Here is a 22,107-nt window from a genome sequence, read left to right as displayed (position 1 = left end):
GGGAAACGCGAAATAAGGAAGGAGTTTTGCGGAGAATGTGGTGCTGGGTGGGGAGCGGGGGCGGGGGGGATGACTTTGCTCGTGGGGCACTTTTATTCTTAACCTTTAATGAGGTTGGAGAAAGGGGTGTGTGCATTGGGGTTCCCAGAAGGTTAACTGCCACTCCTTATAGGGGGTAGAGTATTTGTTAGAAATGAACCTCCAGACTGTTTTTCTTACTGTTAGAACTAATTCTCCCTAGATAACTGTGCAATAGGGAACCCATTTGGCTAATTAAAATGATGGTTTTAAGAAAAGCCTAAAGAAGAGAGAGATTTTTTTTTTACCCTGTAATATCAAGATGGTGTGGTATCAAAGTGTTCAAATATTGATTTCTAATACTGTAGATATAGTTTAAATTTATGTGTTAAGGGCAAGAAGGTTGAGTTCACCCACAAGCCTTTGTCTTAGTACATTTAAAATGTTTAAGGGCATTGCTTTAAACGGGTAAAGAAGGTATTCCAAGTCTAGAGTTAAGTTAATCTTTTTATTCTCTTCTTTTGCAGATATGAAGTGCAGAGACTCCCATTCACGGCTCTCCATTCTGTTTCCTGCAACAGCACACACTCTGATGGGTATCTCACCTGTTTGGAAATGGCTTACTTTAATATGTTTTGTTTTTAATTTCTTGTCCTCCCATCAAAACACCAGAGGCTTTTTCCCATTTGGGGGGAAAAAAACCATTTAAAATACATACTGAAGGCACTTGTGAAAAACACACACACATTGAAGTAGGATGTGTGGGCAGGGAGGAAGATGGGAGCCTTTACAATTACTTCTGTTCATTGTTTAATCTCAAAATTTTTTTTTCTTTTCCCTTTTCTTTTTGAGAATTTTGGATTAGGACTAGTGCACTTTTGCTTTCATAGTTAGAAAGCAGAGTAAGACCAGTGTGCTTTCTACTCATGTATTGAATAGTGAAGGAGAGAGACTCAGTAGTGTGTATGCTATTGAATCAAACAGAAGTGAAGGCCAGTGATTGTGTGAGAATCTGGATTTCAAATCTGCAAAAGGAAGGTGCGAAAAGGTAAGTTGTTCCTGGCAATGGAATAGATAGTGCTTTCCTCTGTTGAGGTGCTCATTGTGTTGGAGTTTTATTTTTAAAACTTTTCTTTGATAGGAAATTGCAGTTTGTTGTTTGAGTTCTGCCTCGCTAACCATGCTTCTTATAGGCAACAATTTCTTTGCTTGAGAGAGGTATTTTTATTATAAACCTTTTGCATTTTAATGTTTGAAAGTGAAAGGATTCTGTCATTAAAGTTTTTTTTAAAGGTCATTAAGGAAACCACATCAACTTCTCATTCAACAAATATTTATTGAGCACATCTGTGTGTAAGGCACCTCTTAGTGTTCTGAATGTTATGAGATACAGTCCCTGCCTTCTGGAAGCTTATATATGGGAAGTAGCCATTGTGGAATTGGTGAGGAAATAACATACAGTGTTTGAAAAATTTAGCACTTGAAGGAATTGTTATTGGACTAATGATTGTCTAGTTGGGTATCTTTTTCATAATTGGAAAAATGGATCTGCCCATATATTTTGTAATCTGTGCCTTACCTTGATTGCATATTTGCATGTACAGTTTTGGAGTTAACTGATGATCCAGGAGATACTCTTCATAGATTCTGCCATAACTATAGTAATCAGCTGCTTTAAAAACAAGTTTGAATCTTATTTGAATTGGCCGTTTAATTAAACCTTTAGGTAAAAATAACAAGAGTGTCCTATTGAGTGCTTATTATGTACCAGGCATTGTACCACTTGCTTTAGTCTTTATAACTCTGGTGGTATTTTTCGTTTATATAGGAGGAAACTGAAGTTCATTTAATTTGGCCAGTCACTGAGCTTTTAAATGGTAAAGCTTTTAAATGGCAAGTGTAGGTTGATCTGATTCTAAAGCCTATACTTTTTCTCTTTTCATATTAGAAAGTTGGGCTGGAAAATTTTAAACAGTAAGTAAAGAATTGCAGATTTCTGAAATTTAGTGCCTATCTTGATTTCAGCAGTTTTATGATACAGAGTATCATAGTAGTTAGATAGTATCAGTAGAAACTACATAGTATCAGTAGTTAGGTAGAACAGAGAGGATGCGTTTTGGAGCCAAGCAGATTCTTGAGTCAGGTAACAGCCATGAGACCTTCTGCTCTGCAGATTCCCCACTTCCTTAGCTGTATATGTGGAACACAAAGCAGTCTCTGAAGTCTTGGTTCTTGCTTGTTCAAGGAGATAGGAAAGAATTACATTTGGGAGACTCCTAAGTGCCTCAGTGTACATGTATGGTTTTCTTCCGTCTTTAAGAGGGCCAGTTAATGCTTTTTCTGATTATTTTATTCTGACATCAGTGGTACAGAAATGTCTTTTAAAGCTGGAAGAGTTGTTCACGGTGTAGAAAAAAGTGTTCAATCCTAGTGTATAGCTTTTCATATATACGGATTGATCTGGAGTCTGCTTTTGTAAGCATTAGACGTTCTTCACTCTCCTGTCATTTTACTATTTTTTTTTGCCGTATTTTTAGTTATTTGATTGAAGAACACATTTTTGAGAATCTTTTAGTGGTGAAAAGAAACAGGATGCATGTAATTAAAAAAAAAAAGAAAAATGAAAAAGTGGTAGTACCACTTAGTAGATTGATCTGCACAGGGTGTCAGGAGTAGTTGGGGTCTGACTTCTGGTGCCAGGCTCCAGTTAACACTGTAACTTTGGGCAAATCCCTATGCCTCTTTGGGCTCCAGTCTGTAGTTTATGAGGCTAATTCATTTTGACTTTAGGCAGTTCACAAATCCAAACAAGCAAACTTCATGCCTCAGTTTATGTATTTGTAAAATGAATAGGGTGCCCAAGGGGTCTAGTTTTCTTGTACCGCCCTAGTTTGATTGTTACTTCCTCCTCATACCTTCAAAGTAGCTTGCTTTGGCTACTATTTAAATGACACTGTCATACTAAGAATGAAAATACTTGAATATCTGGTTAAAAACTGCTTTTAATGTAGCTTAGGATTTATTTGAAACTGAATACCCTTTAAGGCATTCTTTAGTTTATGCTAGGCTCCTGCACTGTTTTATACCCAGCTCTCTTAGGTAGTGTAAATTACATGCCTAGTTCTGAATTCATTAGTAATATATAATGACAATACTCTAATATTAGCAGATAAAAATAATCAACTAACCCACAAATTCAGTTTGGTTTTCTTACTCCCTTTTCTTCTTTAACCTTAAGCTTTTGAAATTTTGACATAAATACATTTGTTTCATTTAGCATTATATAATAAGCATTCCTTCAGGTTGCTAAAGTGTCTTAATGAATATTTTAGACAATAATAAATCAGTGATTGTGTCATAATTTTGTATTATGGGAAATGAACCTCCACGTATGTATCATTCTTGCTTTGACATTTATCAATTATTAGTCACACTTGTTTCATCATATGCCCACCTCCACTGGATTATTCGAAGCAAATTCTAAACCTATTTCTTCACCATAAGAATTTCGGTATAGACCTCTGAAAAGATAAGGACTTTAAAACCATAGTTGTACTACTGTTATTGCAGCTCAAATAATAGCAGTTCCTTTCTGTTATCCTGTGGTCAGTGTAAAAATTTCATAGTACATCTCAAAATTAACATCTCAATCGACATCTAAGTTTTGTTCAAATCAGGATTCAAATAAAGTTTATACTTTGCAATTGGTTGATCAGTTTCATAAGTTTTTCTTTGGTAGTTCTCTTGTTGGTAACATTTATTCCCTTGCAGTGTTTATTAAACCATAGACTTTGGCAGAACTTTCCACATTCTGGTGTAAGTGCTGCCGAAGCGAGCACAGAACTTTACACATTCTGAATTTTTTTTCCAGTTGCATCCAATTGGATGAATTTCCATAATTTTTAAAAATAGTTCTTTTCCTTCAGTAGTGCACCGAAGGTGCAACAACCAGTCCCCTGAGGGCCTCTTTTGAAAGCCTCTCTTCCCTGGTGTGTTTGGGTCAGTAGAAATGATACAGATTTCACCTGCCTGCCTGCACTCTGTAGCCCTATCCCTTAAACACACTTCCAACTTTAATAATTCCAAATAGAGAAAACTTTAACCGGTCAGGATTATCTGCAGAGGGCAAAAGCCTGCAGCCTCCGCTTCTGAAAAGGTAGTTTCAGCCTTCTCAATCCCTCCCGGCAGCAACAGTGTTTGCCGGGACCTGTGGCTTCTAACTACACAGAGGGATCATTTAAATTGTTCACCACTGTTCTCCACATCTTAGAAAGTTCTGAAGCCACTTTGAAATCCTGAAAAACCTCTCTGAAGTCCATTTTATTTGATCTGATATGGATTAAGGAGTCATGAAGTAAATGTTTATGCGTTAAAAACCCTGTGGATTTTAATTTTGTGGTATGTGCTTATTAAAAGTTGCAGCTAGTTAACATTTTAGCCTTGACCTTTTACAAATATTGTGTGTGTGTATGGGGGTGCTGTTGCATTAAAAAGAATTGAGGTGATTTCTTTAAAAAACTTCAGATTTCACTAAGTTCTTAAAACAATTTGTAGAAATTTATTTGTTTTTTTAAGGAAATATAAACCAAGACAATGATTTTCTTTCTTTACAGAGACCATGAAACGTATGGTGCAATAGCTCTACTTTTGGTGGGAAAAATATACAGCCATTCTGGTGAAGCAGTGAGTAGTGGTATTAGTAGCTTATACTAAGCGTCCAGGTTGAGAATTTAGGTCCTCAAGTAGTATGCTTGAATGCTTGTGTTGAGTTGTACATATTTAAAACACTGAAAAAAAATTTTTTTTTGTGATTATACTGCTTATATCCCAAGGTGTAGATAAGAGGTTCCCATAGTAAGCTAGCACAGAGGCTACTTTCTGACCACTTTCTGACCCAGACAGTTTTAGGACACCCACTGCTAAATCAATATATATGTTGTATTGAGAGTGTGCTCTTCCGTAGCACGCTGGACTGCAAGGATTTTCTGTTTAAGAGGTAGTGAATGGTTGGACATTAAAAACCTAGTTTGAGTGTAAAAATCCTGTAACATCATGCTATTAAAAGCAGATTTTAAAGCTTAATTTTATAAACTAGATAAACTAGATGTAAACACAAACTGTGCCAGGCATGTTTTATTTTACTTGGGGTTTCTAATGAGGTTAATTTTCAGCCTTTTTTATGTAAGACAGACCATACCTCACTATGTACTGTTTTAAAGCAAAGTTCTTGAAGAAAACAGGCTTAATCTTCCTAATATCTGCTTTTCAGTGGGCAGCTATTAAAGAGTTTCTGTAGTATGTGCTCATCTCTGTTCTGGCTGAGTTAATGTCATATTGATTAAAAAAAAGAAAAAGGAAATATGTTCTTAGTAGTTATTTGTACCTATGAAATACATTCTTATTTCTTGAAATTTATTGACCCTGTTCTCCCTAAATTCCTATTAATTCAGGCACACAGCAGCAGCAGAACAGAGTTTGCTCTAGTGTCTGATCTTACAAGAGAGTAAGTGGAGGTTAAGTTCCACTTTGGGTGGATTTAACAGAATGTTTTTGCTAAACACTTTGGGCATTGGGCTTCCAAACAAGTGTGCTTAAGCTCCAATTTGCAGTTTTAACCAAGATGATTCTGATGAAGGTGATTCTTAGACCATATTTGGAGATAACTAATATTTGGGGAGTGGTTTTGCCAAAATAGTAGGACCATAAATTTGTTAAACCTGTTTTAAAAGTTACTAGTTAATTTTGATTGAATGTAATTATAAAGTAAGCAGTGCATGTGGGGATGGGCCACTTGGGTGGCAGATCCAGATCCTTATTATAGAACTGGTAATTAGACTTGCAAATAGGTTTCCTAAATCTGGTTACCCACTAGAAATTTAATAGTCTATAACTTTCATCTTTTTTCCTTGGACTAGTTTTATATAGTCACCTTACAATAGAATAGTGGTTTTTAGCCTATTAAAACTCATACCTCCAAAATACTTAATTTCACTTTCTGCATATTCCCATCTTCTAGGAAGATTGCCAGTCTTTACTTTCTGTAATTAACAGTAGCCACTATGTGTTTTCCCTCTCTTAAACTAGGCCCTAGGCCAAGCACTTTGTATACATTGTTTTCAGTTTACTCTCTGGAAAATCCAATGAAGTATTTTCCACTAATCCCCATTTCACAGATAAAGACACTAAGGCTCAGAGAGATTAAGTAAATTGCCTGAAATTCTAAGCGACAGATATTAGTAGGTACTTTACACATGCCCTTTTTGAACAATATGCAATTCTCTTAAGATCTGAAAGCAATCCTGGGGGCGCCTGGGTGGCTTAGTCGGTTAAGCGTCCAACTTTCACTTAGGTCATGATCTCGCGGTTCGTGGGTTCGAGCCCCGCGTCGGACTCTGTGCTGACTGCCGGCTCAGAGCCTGGAGCCTGTTTCAGTCTGTGACTCTCTCTCTCTCTGACCCTCCCCTGCTCACACTGTCTCTCTCTCTCTCTCTCCTAGAAATAAATAAAAACATTAAAAAAAAATTAAAAAAAAAAAGATCTGAAAGCAATCCTGTTCTAAATCTACTTCAGTGTTTTTACCATTACCATTTAGCTTATGATTTTGATGGGGTGGGTAGAAATGATACGATTCTTTGTTCCTCTCTCAACCTGGCAATAGTTGCTTGCTTTTAAAATATGAATTGCTGGGGGGTAGGTGGTGCCTAGGTGGCTCAAGTCAGTTAAGCGTCCAACTCTTGATTTAGGCTCAGGTCATAGATTTCAGGGTTTGTGAGTTCGAGCTCTGTGTCAGGCTCTGTGCTGACAGTGCAGAGCCTGCTTGGGATTCTCTTTCCCTCTTGCTCTGCCCTTCTGCTTGTGCATGTGTGTGCACTCTTTCTCTCTCACAAATGAGTAAGCTTAAGAAAAAAAAAGATGAATTGCTTCGGGTGCTTGGGTGGCTTAGTTGGTTGAGCCTCTGACTCTTGCTTTTGCCTGGGGTTGTGATCCTAGGGTTGTGGGTCAAGTGCTTCACATCAGGCTGTGCGCTGAGCATAGAGTCTGCTTGAAATGATACCTCTTATTCCTTCTGCCCCTCTCTTCTGCTCACTCTGTCTGTCTCCAAAAAAATAAAAGAAAGAAAAAAAGGTGAATTGCTCTTCATTTCAATTTAGTGAATACTTTTGGGCATTTTTGGAAATAGGGTTTCTTCTTCATAATATGGTGGTCCTGGGATGTTTTACCAGCTGCTGAATAACTTAATTGGGAAATAATTTAAAGACTAAAATACTGTAAGTTGTTGAATGGCCTGTTTTTGCTAAAAAAAAAAAATCTGTTGAGAAATAATTTAAGCCTCTGTGTGGTAGACCCCATTAGACATAATACAAAAGAAATATTAAAAGTACTTAGAATTCATAATGGAAACATAGGAAACATAAAACTCCTTGATATTTTAGAACCAGGACCAAGGGAACTCTGTTCAGGAGTTTGCACACTGATGAGTGTTTACATTAATGAAATAGTACCTTTTATTTTTTTTATTTATTTTTTTATTTTTTTAATATTTTTTTTATATTTTTATTTATTTCTAGGAGAGAGAGAGAGACAGCGTGGGCAGGGGAGGGTCAGAGAGAGAGGGAGTCACAGACTGAAACAGGCTCCAGGCTCTGAGCTGGCAGTCAGCACAGAGCCCGACGTGGGGCTCGAACCCACGAACCGCGAGATCATGACCTAAGCGAAAGTCAGACGCTTAACCGACTAAGCCACCCAGGCGCCCCGAAATAGTACCTTTTATACCAGTGTTCCTTTTCTTGGGAAAATGTCAACTGTGTTGCTCTAAGAGATGTATAAAAGTGAAGCCAAGATTTGTCTGCTCTTGACTGGTGTTGAGCACGTAGCTTCCATTCACGGTTCCTGAGTTCCCAGCCCTTCATTGGGCTCCCTGCCCTTCAGCACAGCCTGCTTTGAATCCTGTGCCCCTGCCTCCTTCCCAAGCTTGTGAACGCTCTCTCAAAAATAAGCATTTAAAAAAATAAAGTTTACTATTAAGGAGTTAAATAATTTGACTACCATACAGATGTTGTTACTATTTTTACTTTTAAAAAGACTGAAGCATAGGTGCACCTGAGTGGCTCAGTCAGTTAAGCATCCAACTTCAGCTCAGGTCATGATCTCGCAGTTTGGGGGTTTGAGCCCAAAGTTGGGCTCTGTCCTGACAGCTCAGAGCCTGGAGCCTGCTTGGGGTTCTTTGTCTCCCTCTCTCTGGCCCTCCCTGCTTGCACTCTCTCTCTCTCTGTCTCTCTCAAAAAGAAACATTAAAAAATTAAAAAAAAAAAAAAAGACTGAAGCATAAGTGTTTATAAGTCGTCTCCATTTTTATTTCTAAATTTTTTTTTTAATGTTTTATTTATTTCTAGGAGAGAGAGAGAGACAGCGTGAGCAGGGGAGGGTCAGAGAGACAGGGAGTCACAGACTGAAACAGGCTCCAGGCTCTGAGCTGGCAGTCAGCACAGAGCCCGACGTGGGGCTCGAACCCACGAACCGCGAGATCACGACCCAAGCGAAAGTCGGACGCTTAACCGACTAAGCCACCCAGGCGCCCCGTCTCCATTTTTATTTCTAAACCTAGTTACCCAGACAGGTTTTTAGAGGATTGGTTGAGTACATGATTGGGAGCTTAAAATTGAAATTATTAGTGTTTAACCCCGAATCCTCCAAAAGCTATCCATGATTTTATAAGAGGACTGAATAGACTTTTCAAAGATTGAATACATTTTTTTAGTTAGATGTTATTTTAAAACTTTTATGCAGCCTCCCTCCCTAGCACTTAATTTTAAAATATATTTCCTGGTATTCTAGTCATAATTGGTGCATGGTTTGTTTTTATGTTGTTAAAGTCATCCCCCCTGCGTCCTTGCCCATGTGGGTACCCGTAGTCCCTGCAGATTGCTCTTGTAATACTTGTAGTTTTTAATTAAAAACAGTTTCCATATTCACTTATAGTTAATAAAATTGAATACATTTTAACTTTAATAGTTACCATATATTGTGCCTACTTATTATGTTCTAGGCCCTAAGGTGAGCAGTTATGCATATTCTTAATCTAGATGACAGTTCTTTGGTTACTTAACTGCAAATCCAGTATCCAAAACGCTCAGAAAACTGAACTTTGTTACTTTCTTGGTGACTATTTCATCTCTTTATCTATCAAACCTTTGCATCTGTTTATCCCATTTAGTGTGAATGTTCTTTCATTTCATTGCTGAAGTATTAATATGCCTGATGATAGGTGGCTTACTCCAAAAACCAGGAAAATTCTGAATTGTGAAGCCTGTCTATCTCCACGGGTTCTGAGAAGAGTGTGTGGACCTGTCAGCCCCTCCACTCCCTTAGCCGGGAAGCGGAGGTGGAAGAGAGAGGATACGAAACTTGATGAAATGGAGGCAGTGGTTGTAGTAGCAGCAGCAGCAGTGAAGAACCTGACTCTGGTTAACTGCATTGATTCATATCCTGGCTCTACTGTGTACTACGTACCAGCCATGTCATCTTGGGAAGATCATCACTTCACCCTCTCTATAAAATGAGGATAGGTCTAACACTTTACTGAAGGGTTGTGGGGATTAAATCAATTAATATGAATAAGTATATATTAGAATAGTTCTTATCCCATAGTAAGTGCTGTATGTATTAACTAAGTGGCAGAATTAAGTAAGATGGGTTTGCTTGACTAGACACTAAATCCCGTTATATTGCAGTGTAATCTTTATCTTTAAAACACCTTAAAAGGATCGTAGAAGCTTCAGGTAACATCTGTGATGTATAACTTTGACATATTTTACTAGGGAATGGAATATGTAGATGCTTGCATAATCTATGGTGTGGTATGTTTTTCCATCTTTTTTACACACTGCCCCCTTGGGGCAGATGGCTTGTGAGGAAATTTTGAGCTTTGTCATGAAGAATAAGTTATAGTTGCAGAGAAATTTAGTCCTTATAGTGTTTCTACTTCCTGTATGCTTTTAAAACATTGAAGAGGGCTTAGCTTTGAGAATGACACCTTTTAGTTAGGGAAAGGAAAATAATTTTGTGCTTTTCTTTACAGTTATTAAATGATAGGACCAGACTAGCAGAACTGATCCCAAGTTTTAAATTTTTTTTAAATTTGTTTATTTTGAGAGAGAGCACAAGTAGGGGAAGGGCGGGGGGTGGGGGTGGAGAGAGAGAGAGAGAGCTGGACCTGGGTCCTGTGACTGAGATCATGACCAGAGCTGAAACCAACAGTTGGTCACTCAACTGACTGAGCCACCCAGGCGTCCCTGAGCTTAAGTTTTATCAAAATAATGGAGACACTTCTGATCCCATCACTGTACAATCAGAAGCCTTCATTGGTCTTGTCTTTGGGGAGGGGGGGATGATTTTTTAAAAAATGTTGATTTTTGAGAGAGAGCACAAGTGGGGGAGTGACAGGGGGAGAGGGGGGAGAGAAAAAATATCCAAAGCAGGCTTTGCAATGACAGCAGAAAGCCAGGGCTGGAAGTCAGGAACCTTAAGATCATGACCTGAGCCAAAGTTAGGCACTTAACAGTTTGTGCCGTCCAGGCGCCCCTTTACTGGTCTTGCCTTAAGAGACTGATGCTCTCCGTTCAGTACCCTCTCACCAAACTTTCATAGCAGTGCTCTCCCCATACACACTCTCTCCAACATGCCTTTCTCTTTCTGCCAGATGGATTGTCTTTGTTATGGCTTGTTTAAGCTTCAGAATTCTTACCTTTCTATGGAAGAGGGAATCGGGTTTCTGTGTGGTGACTCCTAATGCTGCATTTGGTCATCTGCTGATTTTTTGGAACATCTGCTCACTGTTTCACTTAGATTTTTTTTTTCTTTTTTAAATGTTTATTTTTGAGAGAGAGAACAAGTAGGGGAGGGGCAGAGAGAGAGAGGAAGACACAGAATCTGAAGCAAGCGCCACACTCTGACTGTCAACACAGCACCCGACCTGGGGCTCAAACCCACCCGCTGTGAGATCATGATCTGAGCCAAAGTTGGACACTTAACCAACTGAGCCACCCAGTTGCTCCCACTGTTTACTTTTTTAAACCAATTTAAATTGGTTACCAGCATTCCCAAATGTGTAACCTCTTTATACTTCTTTTTATTTCCCTCTTCAGTAAGTCTGCCTGGGCCCTTCTAGGTGTAGTCCATTTCCTACAAAGCTCATTGCCTGATCACTAATCCATAGTGATTTCTTCCCTCTCAAGTCTAACATTCTCTTTTGGCAACGAGTAGTCATCATTTGGGTCTTGCCTACTGAAGTTGGGTTCTGTGGCTGGGACTTCATTTTATACTCTGAATAATTAACATAGCTGTATCTGAATATAGATTTTGTGCTTAGTGGCACTTGAAGTGCATTTGCTGGCGTTTCTGCTTAAGTAGGCTAAGTTTTCTTTTTTTAAGCAGGCTCCCCATCAGTGTGGGGTTTGAACTTATGACCCTGAGATTAAGAGTTGCATGCTCTACTGACTGAGCCAGCTAGGTGCCTCCAAATTTTCTTTTTTATGTACTTTCTTTGCTTAAATGTTTTGGTGGAGTTGAGTTGAATTAAAGATTGTACTTTTTTAAGACTAATTTTTAAAACATTTTTATCTTGAAATAATTTCAAACATAGCAGACAACTCTTATAAGCCCTTTATCTAGATTCACTAATTTTTAAGCATTTTGCCATGTTTGCTTTATTGTTCTTTAAATGTATTTATTTCTTGAACTATTTTGAGAGTACGTTGCATACATCATTTCCCTTTATCTCTTAATACTTGAGCATTTGTTTCTTAAGATCAATATAGTTTTCAAATATAGGAAACATTCAGAGTACTTTTATCTAATTTGCAGCCCATATTTCAGTATTTTGTCAGTTTTCCCAATAATGTCCTTTAAAGGTTTTTTCCTCCTCCATGTATTGCATTTAGCTGCCATATAACATAGGCTATATGTAATCGGGACTGTTCCTTAGTATTGGTTTGTCTGATAGCTGCTTATGCGAGGTTTGAGCTATCTAGGCAAGCGGTGTTCTCGGTACCACATCTGAGGCACATAATTATTATTTGCCCTCAGTGGTGCTGTTCACTTGGACTCTCCTCAGGTCGGGGTGTTGATCTGTTACTCATCAGTGTAGTGACTCTTTCTCTTGCACTAATCATTCCATTACTACCATGAAAATATACTGCTTTTCATCAACCTTTTCCCCTTCTATATTAGGTAAATATATAATTAAATATTTTTAAAAATTGTGGTAAAAAACACATATAATATGCCATCTTAACCATTTTTAAGTGTACAGTTTAGTAACTAGTGTTAAATACGTTCACATTGTTGTGAAACACATCTCCAGAACTTTTTAATCTCATAAAACTAAAATTCTAGACCCATTAAATAACTTCCCATTTCCCTCTCTCCCCAGCCCCTGACAACCACCATTCTACTTTGCTTCTCTGAATTTGACTAGTTTAGCTGTCTTATAATGGAGTCATACGGTATCTGTTCTGGCTTACTGCACTTAGCATGGTTCATCCATGTTGTAATGTGACAGAATTTTTCATTTTTAAGGCTGAATAATACTCCATTGTATGTACATACCACATTTTATTTATCCATTTGTCTTTTGTTTCCACTTTTGGGTATTGTGAATAATGCTGCTATGAACATGGATGTGCAATGACCTCTTTGAGACCCTGTTTTCAATTATTTGGGATATACACCCAGAACTGTGTGTACAGGCTTGAATTTTTAATTTTGGGGGGCTTAGATATACATTTTTATTTTGTAAAATTTTCTGTATGTACAGCTTATTAATTTCATTTGTTCTGAGATTAAATTTTGACATAATAACCAATCTCCAGAGGTGCAATGTGAACCAAAATAAGTGCTTTACAGTTTCCTCCTGTATGATTTAAACTGTTGCTCATTTAAGGAAGAAGTAATTTCTGAAAACATCTGCTTGAGATGAAATAAATCTGGATTATTATTTTTTAAGTGGTTAATTGCATATAATTTTTTCGTACTGTAGATTCTTTAAGAGAACATAATTCTAGGAAGAAAAAGTTTCTTTTTGTTTTCTGTTTATTGGAGGGAGGTCTGGCTAGACCACTTAGCTAACCCTCCTGAATTTTTTTCTGAGTGTTGAATTCCTCAGGACCCCTGTTTGCTTGCCTAAAATAGTAATACCTTACTTTTTTGTTTTTATCCTTACTGTGCAATATTTTTAAAACAATTTCCTCCTACAGTTGGAGCTTGGCAACCAGAATTTGAAGGAAGAAAATGAGAATCAGTTGTGCACTATTAAACTATTGTAAACAGGAAGGAAAAGAGTGTAATCCTAGGTCAGAGATGGGGTGGTTGAGGTTGCTGTGAAGTTAATGCAGGTAAACAAAATATTGGCATTTAAAAAACACTTTCAGAATAAGAGGTAAGAGTTGTTGGTAAACATCTTTTGTTTTTGAAGTGTTCCTGTGGAAAGGAAATTTGAATGGTAATTTTTACTCAATAGGATTGATCATTAATGCTAGAAATCTTAAGCAAATACCATAATTTTATCAGTGGGTGATTAAGAGCTTCATTTAGTCAATGCTAGAATCCTTCATGGAATTCAGACCTCTAAAGTGGAACCCAAATATTAGAAAATATTCTTATCTTTCCTAGTAATAGTCACATTTTGAATTTTGCCTTATTAAATACTTTATATTACATTTGTTTGACCTTTACATTGGCTGAGGATACTTAAGAAAAAGTATCCTTTTCTTGCCTTGACACAAAATAACAATTAAGTACTAGTATTTTCCTTCTCAGAATTTTGGCATTCATTATTCCTAAATTATTAAGAAGAAAACTAGTTTTAAAACTTAATTTTAGAGATTCACAGGAATTTGCAAAGATAGTTCAGAGAGGTCTCTGGCATTCTTCACCTGGTTTTCCTCAGAAGCTATTTTTATTTAAAAAAAAATTTTTTAAAGGTTAAAATAATTTTAAAGTTCATTTATTTTGAGAGAGAGTGTAAGTGGGGAAGTGGCAGAGGGAGAGAGAGAATCCCAAGCAGGCTCTGTACTATCAGTGCAGAGCCTGACGTGGGGCTCGAACTCACAAACCACGAGGTCATGACCTGAGCCAAAATCAGACGCTTAATTGGACTGAGCCACTCAGACATCCCTTTATNATCTCCTCTAATCCTGAGATCCAGAGTCACATGCTCTACCAACTGAGCCAGCCAGGTATCCCAGGAGCTTTTTTTTTTTTTTTAATTAATTTTTTTTAAAGGTTTATTTATTTTTGAGAGAGAGCATGAGCAGGGGAGGGATAGAGAGAAAGGGAGACACAAAATCCGAAGCAGGTTCCAGGCTCTGAGCTGTCAGCACAGAGCCCGACATAAGGGCTTGAACTTGTGGGCCATGAGATCATGACCTGAGCTAAAGTTGGACGTTTTACTGATTGAACCAGCAAGGTGCTCCAGGAGCTATTTTTCTTTTTAAAAAAAATTCTTTTTAATAGTTTTATTTATTTCTCCAGACTCTGAAATAGGCTCCAGGCTCTGAGCTGGCAGTCAGCACAGAGCCCGACGCGGGGCCCGAACCCACGAACCGCGAGATCATGACCTAAGCGAAAGTCGGACGCTCAACCGACTAAGCCACCCAGGCGCCCCAAATGTTTATTTTTGAGAGAGAGATAGCGTGAGAGCGAGTTAATGCGTAAGTGTGCTTGAGGGGCGGGGCAGGGAGAAAGGGGAACAGAAGATCTGAACCAGTCTCTGTGCTGACAGTAGAGAGCCCAGTGTGGGGCTTGAACTCATGAACCATGAGATCGTGACCTGAGCCGAAGTCAGACCTTAACTGATTGAGCCACCCAGGAGTCCCTCCAGTAGCTATTTTTAATTAAGCCATAATACCTGAATATTTTTCCTTTAGAATTTTTGGGTAGTGGTTAAAGAATACTGAAAATAGGTAAGGGTTAGGATGAGTCACTGATATATTAATACCTTCGTGCTGCACAAAGAAGGGGTGGGGAAAAGAGGAAAGATGCTTTGGTCTTATTTATTACTCAAGTATTTGTGAAAAAGTTCTTTTAGAAGAAGCTCAAGCAAGGAATATTAGTCTGCCCCCCACCTCTCCAGTAATTGAAATCATTCTCTGCTGTGGTCATTTTGTGAACATTTACAGGAGACCTAAATACCTTCACCTTAGAAAAAACTAAAGCAAAAGTGGATGCTAAAAATTTAAATCCCGCATTCCTCCCTAGGAAAGGGTCTTATGATTAAGTCTTGTGGCAAGGGCTTAGGAATCCCCATTTTCAAACACCACAGGGTGTTATGTTGCAGATTTTGAGAAATTAGATTATGTAATTTTTAAGACAGGATTTTTATTTTTTTTTAAATCCATGCCCAACATGGCACTTGAACTCATGACTCTGAGATCAAGAGTCACATGCTCTATTGACCTAGCCAGCTAGGTGCCCCAAGAGAGCACAGTTTTGTTGCTACTTTATATTCTTATTAAGGTTACAGTATCATAAGTTAGTGGTTTTCAAACTTTTGAGCATAGTTCCAAATGTATTTTACATGTGCATCTGTATATACATACATACACACATGAAATGAATTCATTGCAGTTACATATGTTTACAGTCTGATTTTTTTAAAATTTAAATCATAGTTGTGATCCTAGAAATTGATATCTCAACCAACATCTCCACCATTAGTTATTAAGTGTTGCCCCCCCCATGTTAGGGAGACAACTGTGATGGAGTAGTACATTGATACCCCTCTTCTTCTTACAGTGATTTAATCTTTCTGGTCCTTTGAGAAAGTTTTCTTAAAAATTTTTCTGCTTTTGCCAGTCATCCACCACTCACAATTACCAGCTTGGCTTCTTTTTTTGTCCCCCTTTCGGTGCTTTCTTATTACATACTGAAGTGCCTTCCTGTGTTAGTAAAAAACATCTAATGCTTGTATTTAATATGCTTAAGAGAGAAAGGCAAGGAAAAAAACCCCAGGTATGAAATTAATGTTTTTATTAAACTGAGGGAAAATATATCAGATTCCACAGCTTATTTGATATGAAATTCTAAAATAGTTGGCTAGATCACCCTCATAAATTAAGGCTTGAGAAATGTTCCTTTAGTCTAGTAAATTAGTTGAAAATGGGATCAAATTAGTTAAACAAAGTAAATTTTAGTCAAGAAACATGGCTGACATTTTCCTGTTACTCCTAACCTGAATCCTTAGTGGTAAGAAATAATGTTACCCCCTTTTACACAAAACCTATATCTAGTGAGGTTTCGTAACACCTGTGGATATAGAGTTCGTAAGAACAGGTGTGAAACTTTACCTCAGACATTAGGATGATTATGGTTTTAGTTATGCCAAATAAAAGAACCGCATTTTTTCTTCCACTGAAAACACCATCTCACCTCAGATAAGTTATATTGTTTTATGTAGTTCGATGTTAAAATCCAAGAATCACATCTCTTGTTCTGTCATCTTGAAAAAGCAGTCATTGAGCACCTACATATAAGTGAATAGGCTAAATGCCCAGGGTACCTTGCAAGGAAATAGGAAGCCAACATTAAGTACCAGATACTAGAACAGAAAGCCACTTTGCAGAGTCTGATGTAGAGAGGAAGGTGTCCATTGTGGACTAGCCCAGATTCAAATTTGTCCCACTCTAGGTAAAAACTTTCCTCTTCCTTTGTAGTTTGTAAGTATTTCTCTCAAGCTGTTGGTTTGTGGTCACCAAACAGAAGGCTTCAGGAAGAAAATGATTTGGGTGTTAGAACTATTAGAACCCGGTAGTGTGGGCTCTTCATGCATCCCTGTGTACGTTCAGGTGTGTGTATAGTCCTAAAAACTTAATCTCAAGACTTCTTCCCAACAGAGATCTTCTGAACCTTTTGGGAGACATAAGGACATTTTAGAGAGTAGAGAGTATAAGAACCATGACTCATTCTTGTGAAAAAGACATGTAAAATATTTGCATCTTAAGTTGGTTTAGACTGCCTGAGGCTGATCCATGGGTTCTAAGCACCTCTGCCTTAAAGGATTGACATTAGAATTGTGTTCACTGGTATTCAAACACCATGAAATAGTGCTTAAGAGTAACCTGCTAATATGTATATGATGACATTTTTTGGTAGTGTGATTTTATTTTTATGTGCAGGAATCTGAGTGTAGCAAGTTTAGCTTTAAGAGTTCTTGATGTTTAGCCCAAGGAGGATTAAATCACATTGATTTCTAAGTCTACATGAGAAACAAGGTTATATTGACCCCTGTTTTATTTGAGATTGGGAATTGTAAAGATTGGTGTTCTATACGAGTGCTTTGCAAACTGGGTCAGGACCAGTTTTAAAATCCATGCAATGTGTCATTATGTATCACATAATATGAGGTTAAGTATTCAGTGAAACTTTGGCTTAAGTGTGCATTTATATATGTATACCTACATAAATGTTTATTAGATTGCAGTGTGAAGATATTTTTTCAGTGTGTGCTGTGTGTTTTAAGAAGTTAGAAAGCCACAGCTCTATACCTGTCTGCTTGTGTGGTAACTTGAGCATCTGAATTTCTCATGTTTTTGTGGTTTTGGGGGCAGGAGGTAGATGAAGGGCTTAAGAGTTAGGGTGCAAGAGTAAAGGATCAGCTGTCTTTGAGTCTTTAGTGATTAAACAAAGTTGAGATGGGATTTTACTGATTCAGTGTTTTGGGGTAATTAAGGCTGAATTTGTTTTGTGAAGCTTTTGAAAGCTCATATAACCAGAGGGAGTTACTATGTATGCTGCAAATTTATAGTTGCATTTGTTAGACTTGTCCATAGTGCAGCGAATGTAATATCAAATGACATTTCGTATTTAGCTATCTGATAGAATGCCTTTCTGATCCAACTCTGAAAGGTCTATTTTAAATAATCTCAGTTATTCTGGCACTGCTTAGAACAGTCATTTGAGTTTATACCTAGATGTACAATCTGTTTAAACCTAAGATGTGGGACCAATAAAAAATTGAAGGGCTTTAGGATTTTGGGGGCCAGGTGGTCAGCAGGTATTTGTTTTTATTCTTTAGTATGAAATAGTTTTCAGGAAAGGTCATACAAGCAAACATTAAGCAAACATTAGGTGGTGTTTCAGTTTAAGAAACTGAATCTTCGACATTGAGTTAATGGCTTCTTCTTTTCTTTCATTTCTTTCCAAGGTTTGGGCCCCATGGGATCCCTGTGACAGTATTTCCCAAAAGAGAATATAAGGATAAACCTGAAGCCATGCAGCTCCAAAGTAATACATTCCAGGGAGGGACAGAAGTCAAGCGTGAAGTGAATGGTGCTGTCCCCGATGACCCTTCTCCTGTCTCACCTCCCGAACCGAGCTTGGCGGAAAGCCTGTGGACTTGCAAACCACCACCTCTCTTCCATGAAGGAGCACCTTACCCTCCCCCTTTGTTTATCAGGGACACCTATAACCAGTCAATACCTCAGCCACCTCCTCGGAAAATTAAGCGACCCAAACGAAAAATGTACAGGGAAGAACCTACTTCAATAATGAATGCTATTAAACTACGACCCAGGCAAGTCCTGTGTGACAAATGTAAAAACAGTGTTGTTGCTGAAAAAAAGGAAATTAGAAAAGGTAGTAGTGCAAGTGACTCTTCTAAATACGAAGATAAGAAACGGAAAAATGAAAGTGTAACTACTGTGAACAAAAAACTGAAAACTGACCATAAAGTGGATGGGAAAAACCAAAATGAAAGCCAGAGAAGAAATGCTGTGGTTAAGGTTTCCAATATTGCTCACAGCAGAGGCAGAGTAGTCAAAGTTTCTGCTCAGGCAAACACATCAAAAGCTCAGTTAAGTACTAAAAAAGTGCTCCAGAGTAAGAACATGGATCATGCAAAAGCTCGGGAAGTGTTGAAAATTGCCAAAGAAAAGGCACAAAAGAAGCAAAGTGAAACCTCTACATCCAAAAATGCACATTCAAAAGTCCATTTCACACGTCGATATCAGAGTCCCAGCTCAGGTTCCCTTCCACCCCGGGTTCGTTTAAAACCACAGAGGTACAGGAATGAGGAGAATGACTCTTCTCTGAAGACAGGACTTGAGAAAATGCGGAGTGGCAAGATGGCATCCAAGCCCCAGTCTCGCTGCACCTCTACCCGCTCAGCAGGTGAGGCCCCTTCAGAAAATCAGAGTCCCTCAAAAGGCCCCGAAGAGGCCAGCAGTGAGGTTCAGGACACAAATGAAGTGCTTGTGCCTGGTGAGCAGGATGAACCACAGACACTGGGCAAAAAGGGCAGCAAAAGCAATATCTCTGTTTACATGACCCTAAATCAAAAGAAATCTGACTCTTCCAGTGCTTCAGTGTGTAGCATTGATAGCACAGATGATTTGAAATCCTCCAACTCTGAGTGTAGTTCTTCTGAAAGCTTTGATTTTCCTCCAGGCAGTATGCATGCACCTTCCACCTCCTCCACTTCCAACTCTTCAAAGGAAGAGAAAAAGCTCAGTAATTCCTTGAAAATGAAAGTTTTTTCCAAAAACGTCTCTAAATGCGTCACACCAGATGGCAGGACCATATGTGTAGGGGACATTGTTTGGGCCAAGATCTATGGCTTCCCTTGGTGGCCAGCCCGTATTCTTACTATAACTGTGAGCCGCAAAGATAACGGGCTTTTAGTTCGACAGGAGGCCCGTATTTCATGGTTTGGGTCTCCAACAACCTCTTTTCTTGCTCTTTCGCAACTCTCCCCCTTTTTAGAAAACTTCCAGTCACGCTTTAATAAGAAGAGAAAGGGCCTGTATCGCAAGGCTATCACAGAGGCGGCTAAGGCTGCCAAGCAGCTGACCCCTGAAGTGCGGGCTCTGTTGACACAGTTTGAAACGTGAACATGGACAGTAAGGTAGGCAAGAACCGTTGGAAGGCGCCACAGATTTTCTAGTCTAGTTAGGAGTCACTTCTACGAAATAGCTTGGCCAAATCGGAGGGAAAAATTGTATGGTTGGCTGATGTTTTTATACTTAACTTATAGCCATTTTTAGACTGAGAAGCTAAAATTGAACTAGCAATCAGAATTTGTCTTAAGGAAGTAAGATTTCAGCAGTATTTTTCAGTTTTGAAGTCAAACCATCACAAGGCATAGGAGCCATAGCCTCAACTGAAAATGAATTTTTGCAGGGACTGTTAATTGCCATTTGTACCTAGTACTGTGTGTGTGTATATTTATATATATACACACATGTACATATGTGTGTATATGCATGCACACATACATATATATGTATACATATATATATACATACATATATATAAAATATAGCCTGTCACTGTGTGACACAGGTTGCATATTTNTGGTAATAGTGTGGATATTTAATAACTACTTTTTTTTTAATTAATGAATACTTAGCCTTTCTATGTGCACAGTGGCACAAGAGTTTGATACTTAGGTGTTTGACAAACTGAGATGCTTGCTATTCAGTTGCAGACTGGGGAGAAAGCCCAGTATTTGGGGTTAAGATTTTCAAGGCTAATAGGTTTTTGAATCGTCACTCTCTTTTGTCCAATGGGGATTTAACAAAAACTTTCAAATTTCTGGTTTGGGAGTTTAGGTAGGTTTGTCTTTGGATGTGTAAATAGTTGATCGCTATATTTGGTCAGATTTCTCCTGACTGGCTGTTCCTAAATTCTTAGGATACGTCTTGGTAAATTACACTTTGTGAATTAATTGTCATATGTGTAATTGTTGCATTTTGGATGTACCTAATTTGATAATTTTTAAAAAATATTTCCGTTTAAGGTATCTGTTTGCAGGTCAGAAAATGAGAAAATGTAATTGTGTAATGCTCTGAAATGTAAAAAAAAAAAAAAAAGCTGTAAATAAAATCGACTAAATCCAAATTATTTGTGTGTGTTTCTCAAAAAGCTTTGAAAAATTTCAAGATGGTAGAAAATTATTCTTTGTAATAGTATGTAGAGGAGATGAAAGAAATTAAACTTTTATTTTTGTATTTGTCCTATCAGAGAAAATATCTAAGGATAGATGAAATTCAAGTAAGTGATTAATCCACATATTCTTAAATGAAGTTTTACAGCATATAGGTCTGATGTGCTTCTAGATTTGAGACACTCTTCCCGCCAATTTCTCATAAATGTGTGGGTTTAATTTTCCTCATTTTTAGCCTTAATATTTCATCACATGGTTCTTGTAATTATAACCAGTCTCTCTTCTGCCTGGTCTTCTGCCTCAGGTATCCTTGCTTTTGGGCCTAGTAATTTAGATCACGATTTTTCTACATGGTCCATCTGTCCCTCAGATTTAACTTATTTTCTATTTTTAGCTTTTTATTGTTAGTGAAAAATAGATCTGATTGCCTGTTGGAGGCAAGTTTATCCCAAGATTTTTCAAGTTGCTTTCATATTTTTTAGTGTCGAACTTACCTTTAAATTTGATGCAGTATCAATTTGACATGGAAAATTGAAAATTACAAATAGAGCAGCTTTTTGTGTAATTCTAAGTAATCCAATTTGAAATCTTAGTTACCTATGGAATTAATGGAGATTAAAATCCATAATCTTCTGTCAGGTTCCTTAAGATTATGGACTTCTATGATTTATGCACTGATTTCTGCAAAAGCAAGTAGAATTTCTTCTGGGGAACTCAGTCAATGCTTTTTGATTATAATAAACACACAATTGATAAAAACAATGTTGCACTTGAATAGAACATATTCTTTCCTGCAAACAGAAACAACTATACTATTTAAAATTCTTTGATTATAACAGGTTGAAAGATGTTCACAGTGTGATTGAGGAGTTTTAAGGAATTATCTTAAAAGATTTTTTGGGTATTTGTTTCAGATTAATGAACTTGTTCACTCAGATATTTTTGAAAGTTTGAAATCTAAGGTTCAGAAAGATTTAAACAAGGCAGAGCAAAAAGTCACCTAAAATATGTAATTCCAAGGCTTCATGTAATGATCCAGGTGAGTTTTATCTTAACACAGTGGGTTTGACCGTGATTATTGCTAATAGTCAGATGCTTTGGCAAATGTGCTCTGGTTGCATAAACCAAATTTGATTTATTTCAGAAGCCAT

The 22,107-nt window shown here is 37.7% G+C and overlaps 1 protein-coding gene and 1 non-coding gene across 2 annotated transcripts in view; one reads left to right on the top strand and one right to left on the bottom strand.

Moving 5' to 3' along the window:
• The window catches only part of PWWP2A (PWWP domain containing 2A), a 21,101-nt gene extending 744 nt beyond the window's left edge, over window positions 1–20,357 (top strand). Inside the window, exons 2-3 of the mRNA XM_077780797.1 lie at window positions 546–614; window positions 18,194–20,357. Of these exons, the coding sequence (XP_077636923.1) occupies window positions 546–614; window positions 18,194–19,901 (1,777 nt within the window). The 3' untranslated portion in view covers window positions 19,902–20,357. The remainder of the gene's footprint in view (window positions 1–545; window positions 615–18,193) is intronic.
• Window positions 8,508–8,592, bottom strand: TRNAE-UUC (transfer RNA glutamic acid (anticodon UUC)). Its single transcript has one exon. It is a non-coding gene; the product is annotated as a tRNA-Glu (tRNA).
• Window positions 20,358–22,107: the final 1,750 nt, after the last annotated feature.

Source organism: Crocuta crocuta, unplaced genomic scaffold (genome assembly GCF_008692635.1).
Source record: "Crocuta crocuta isolate KB4526 unplaced genomic scaffold, BGI_CrCroc_1.0 scaffold343, whole genome shotgun sequence".
NCBI classification, from domain to species: Eukaryota; Metazoa; Chordata; class Mammalia; order Carnivora; family Hyaenidae; genus Crocuta; species Crocuta crocuta.
The sequence above is the reverse complement of the archived record's forward strand: the minus strand, read 5'-3'. Positions and strand labels throughout refer to the sequence as shown.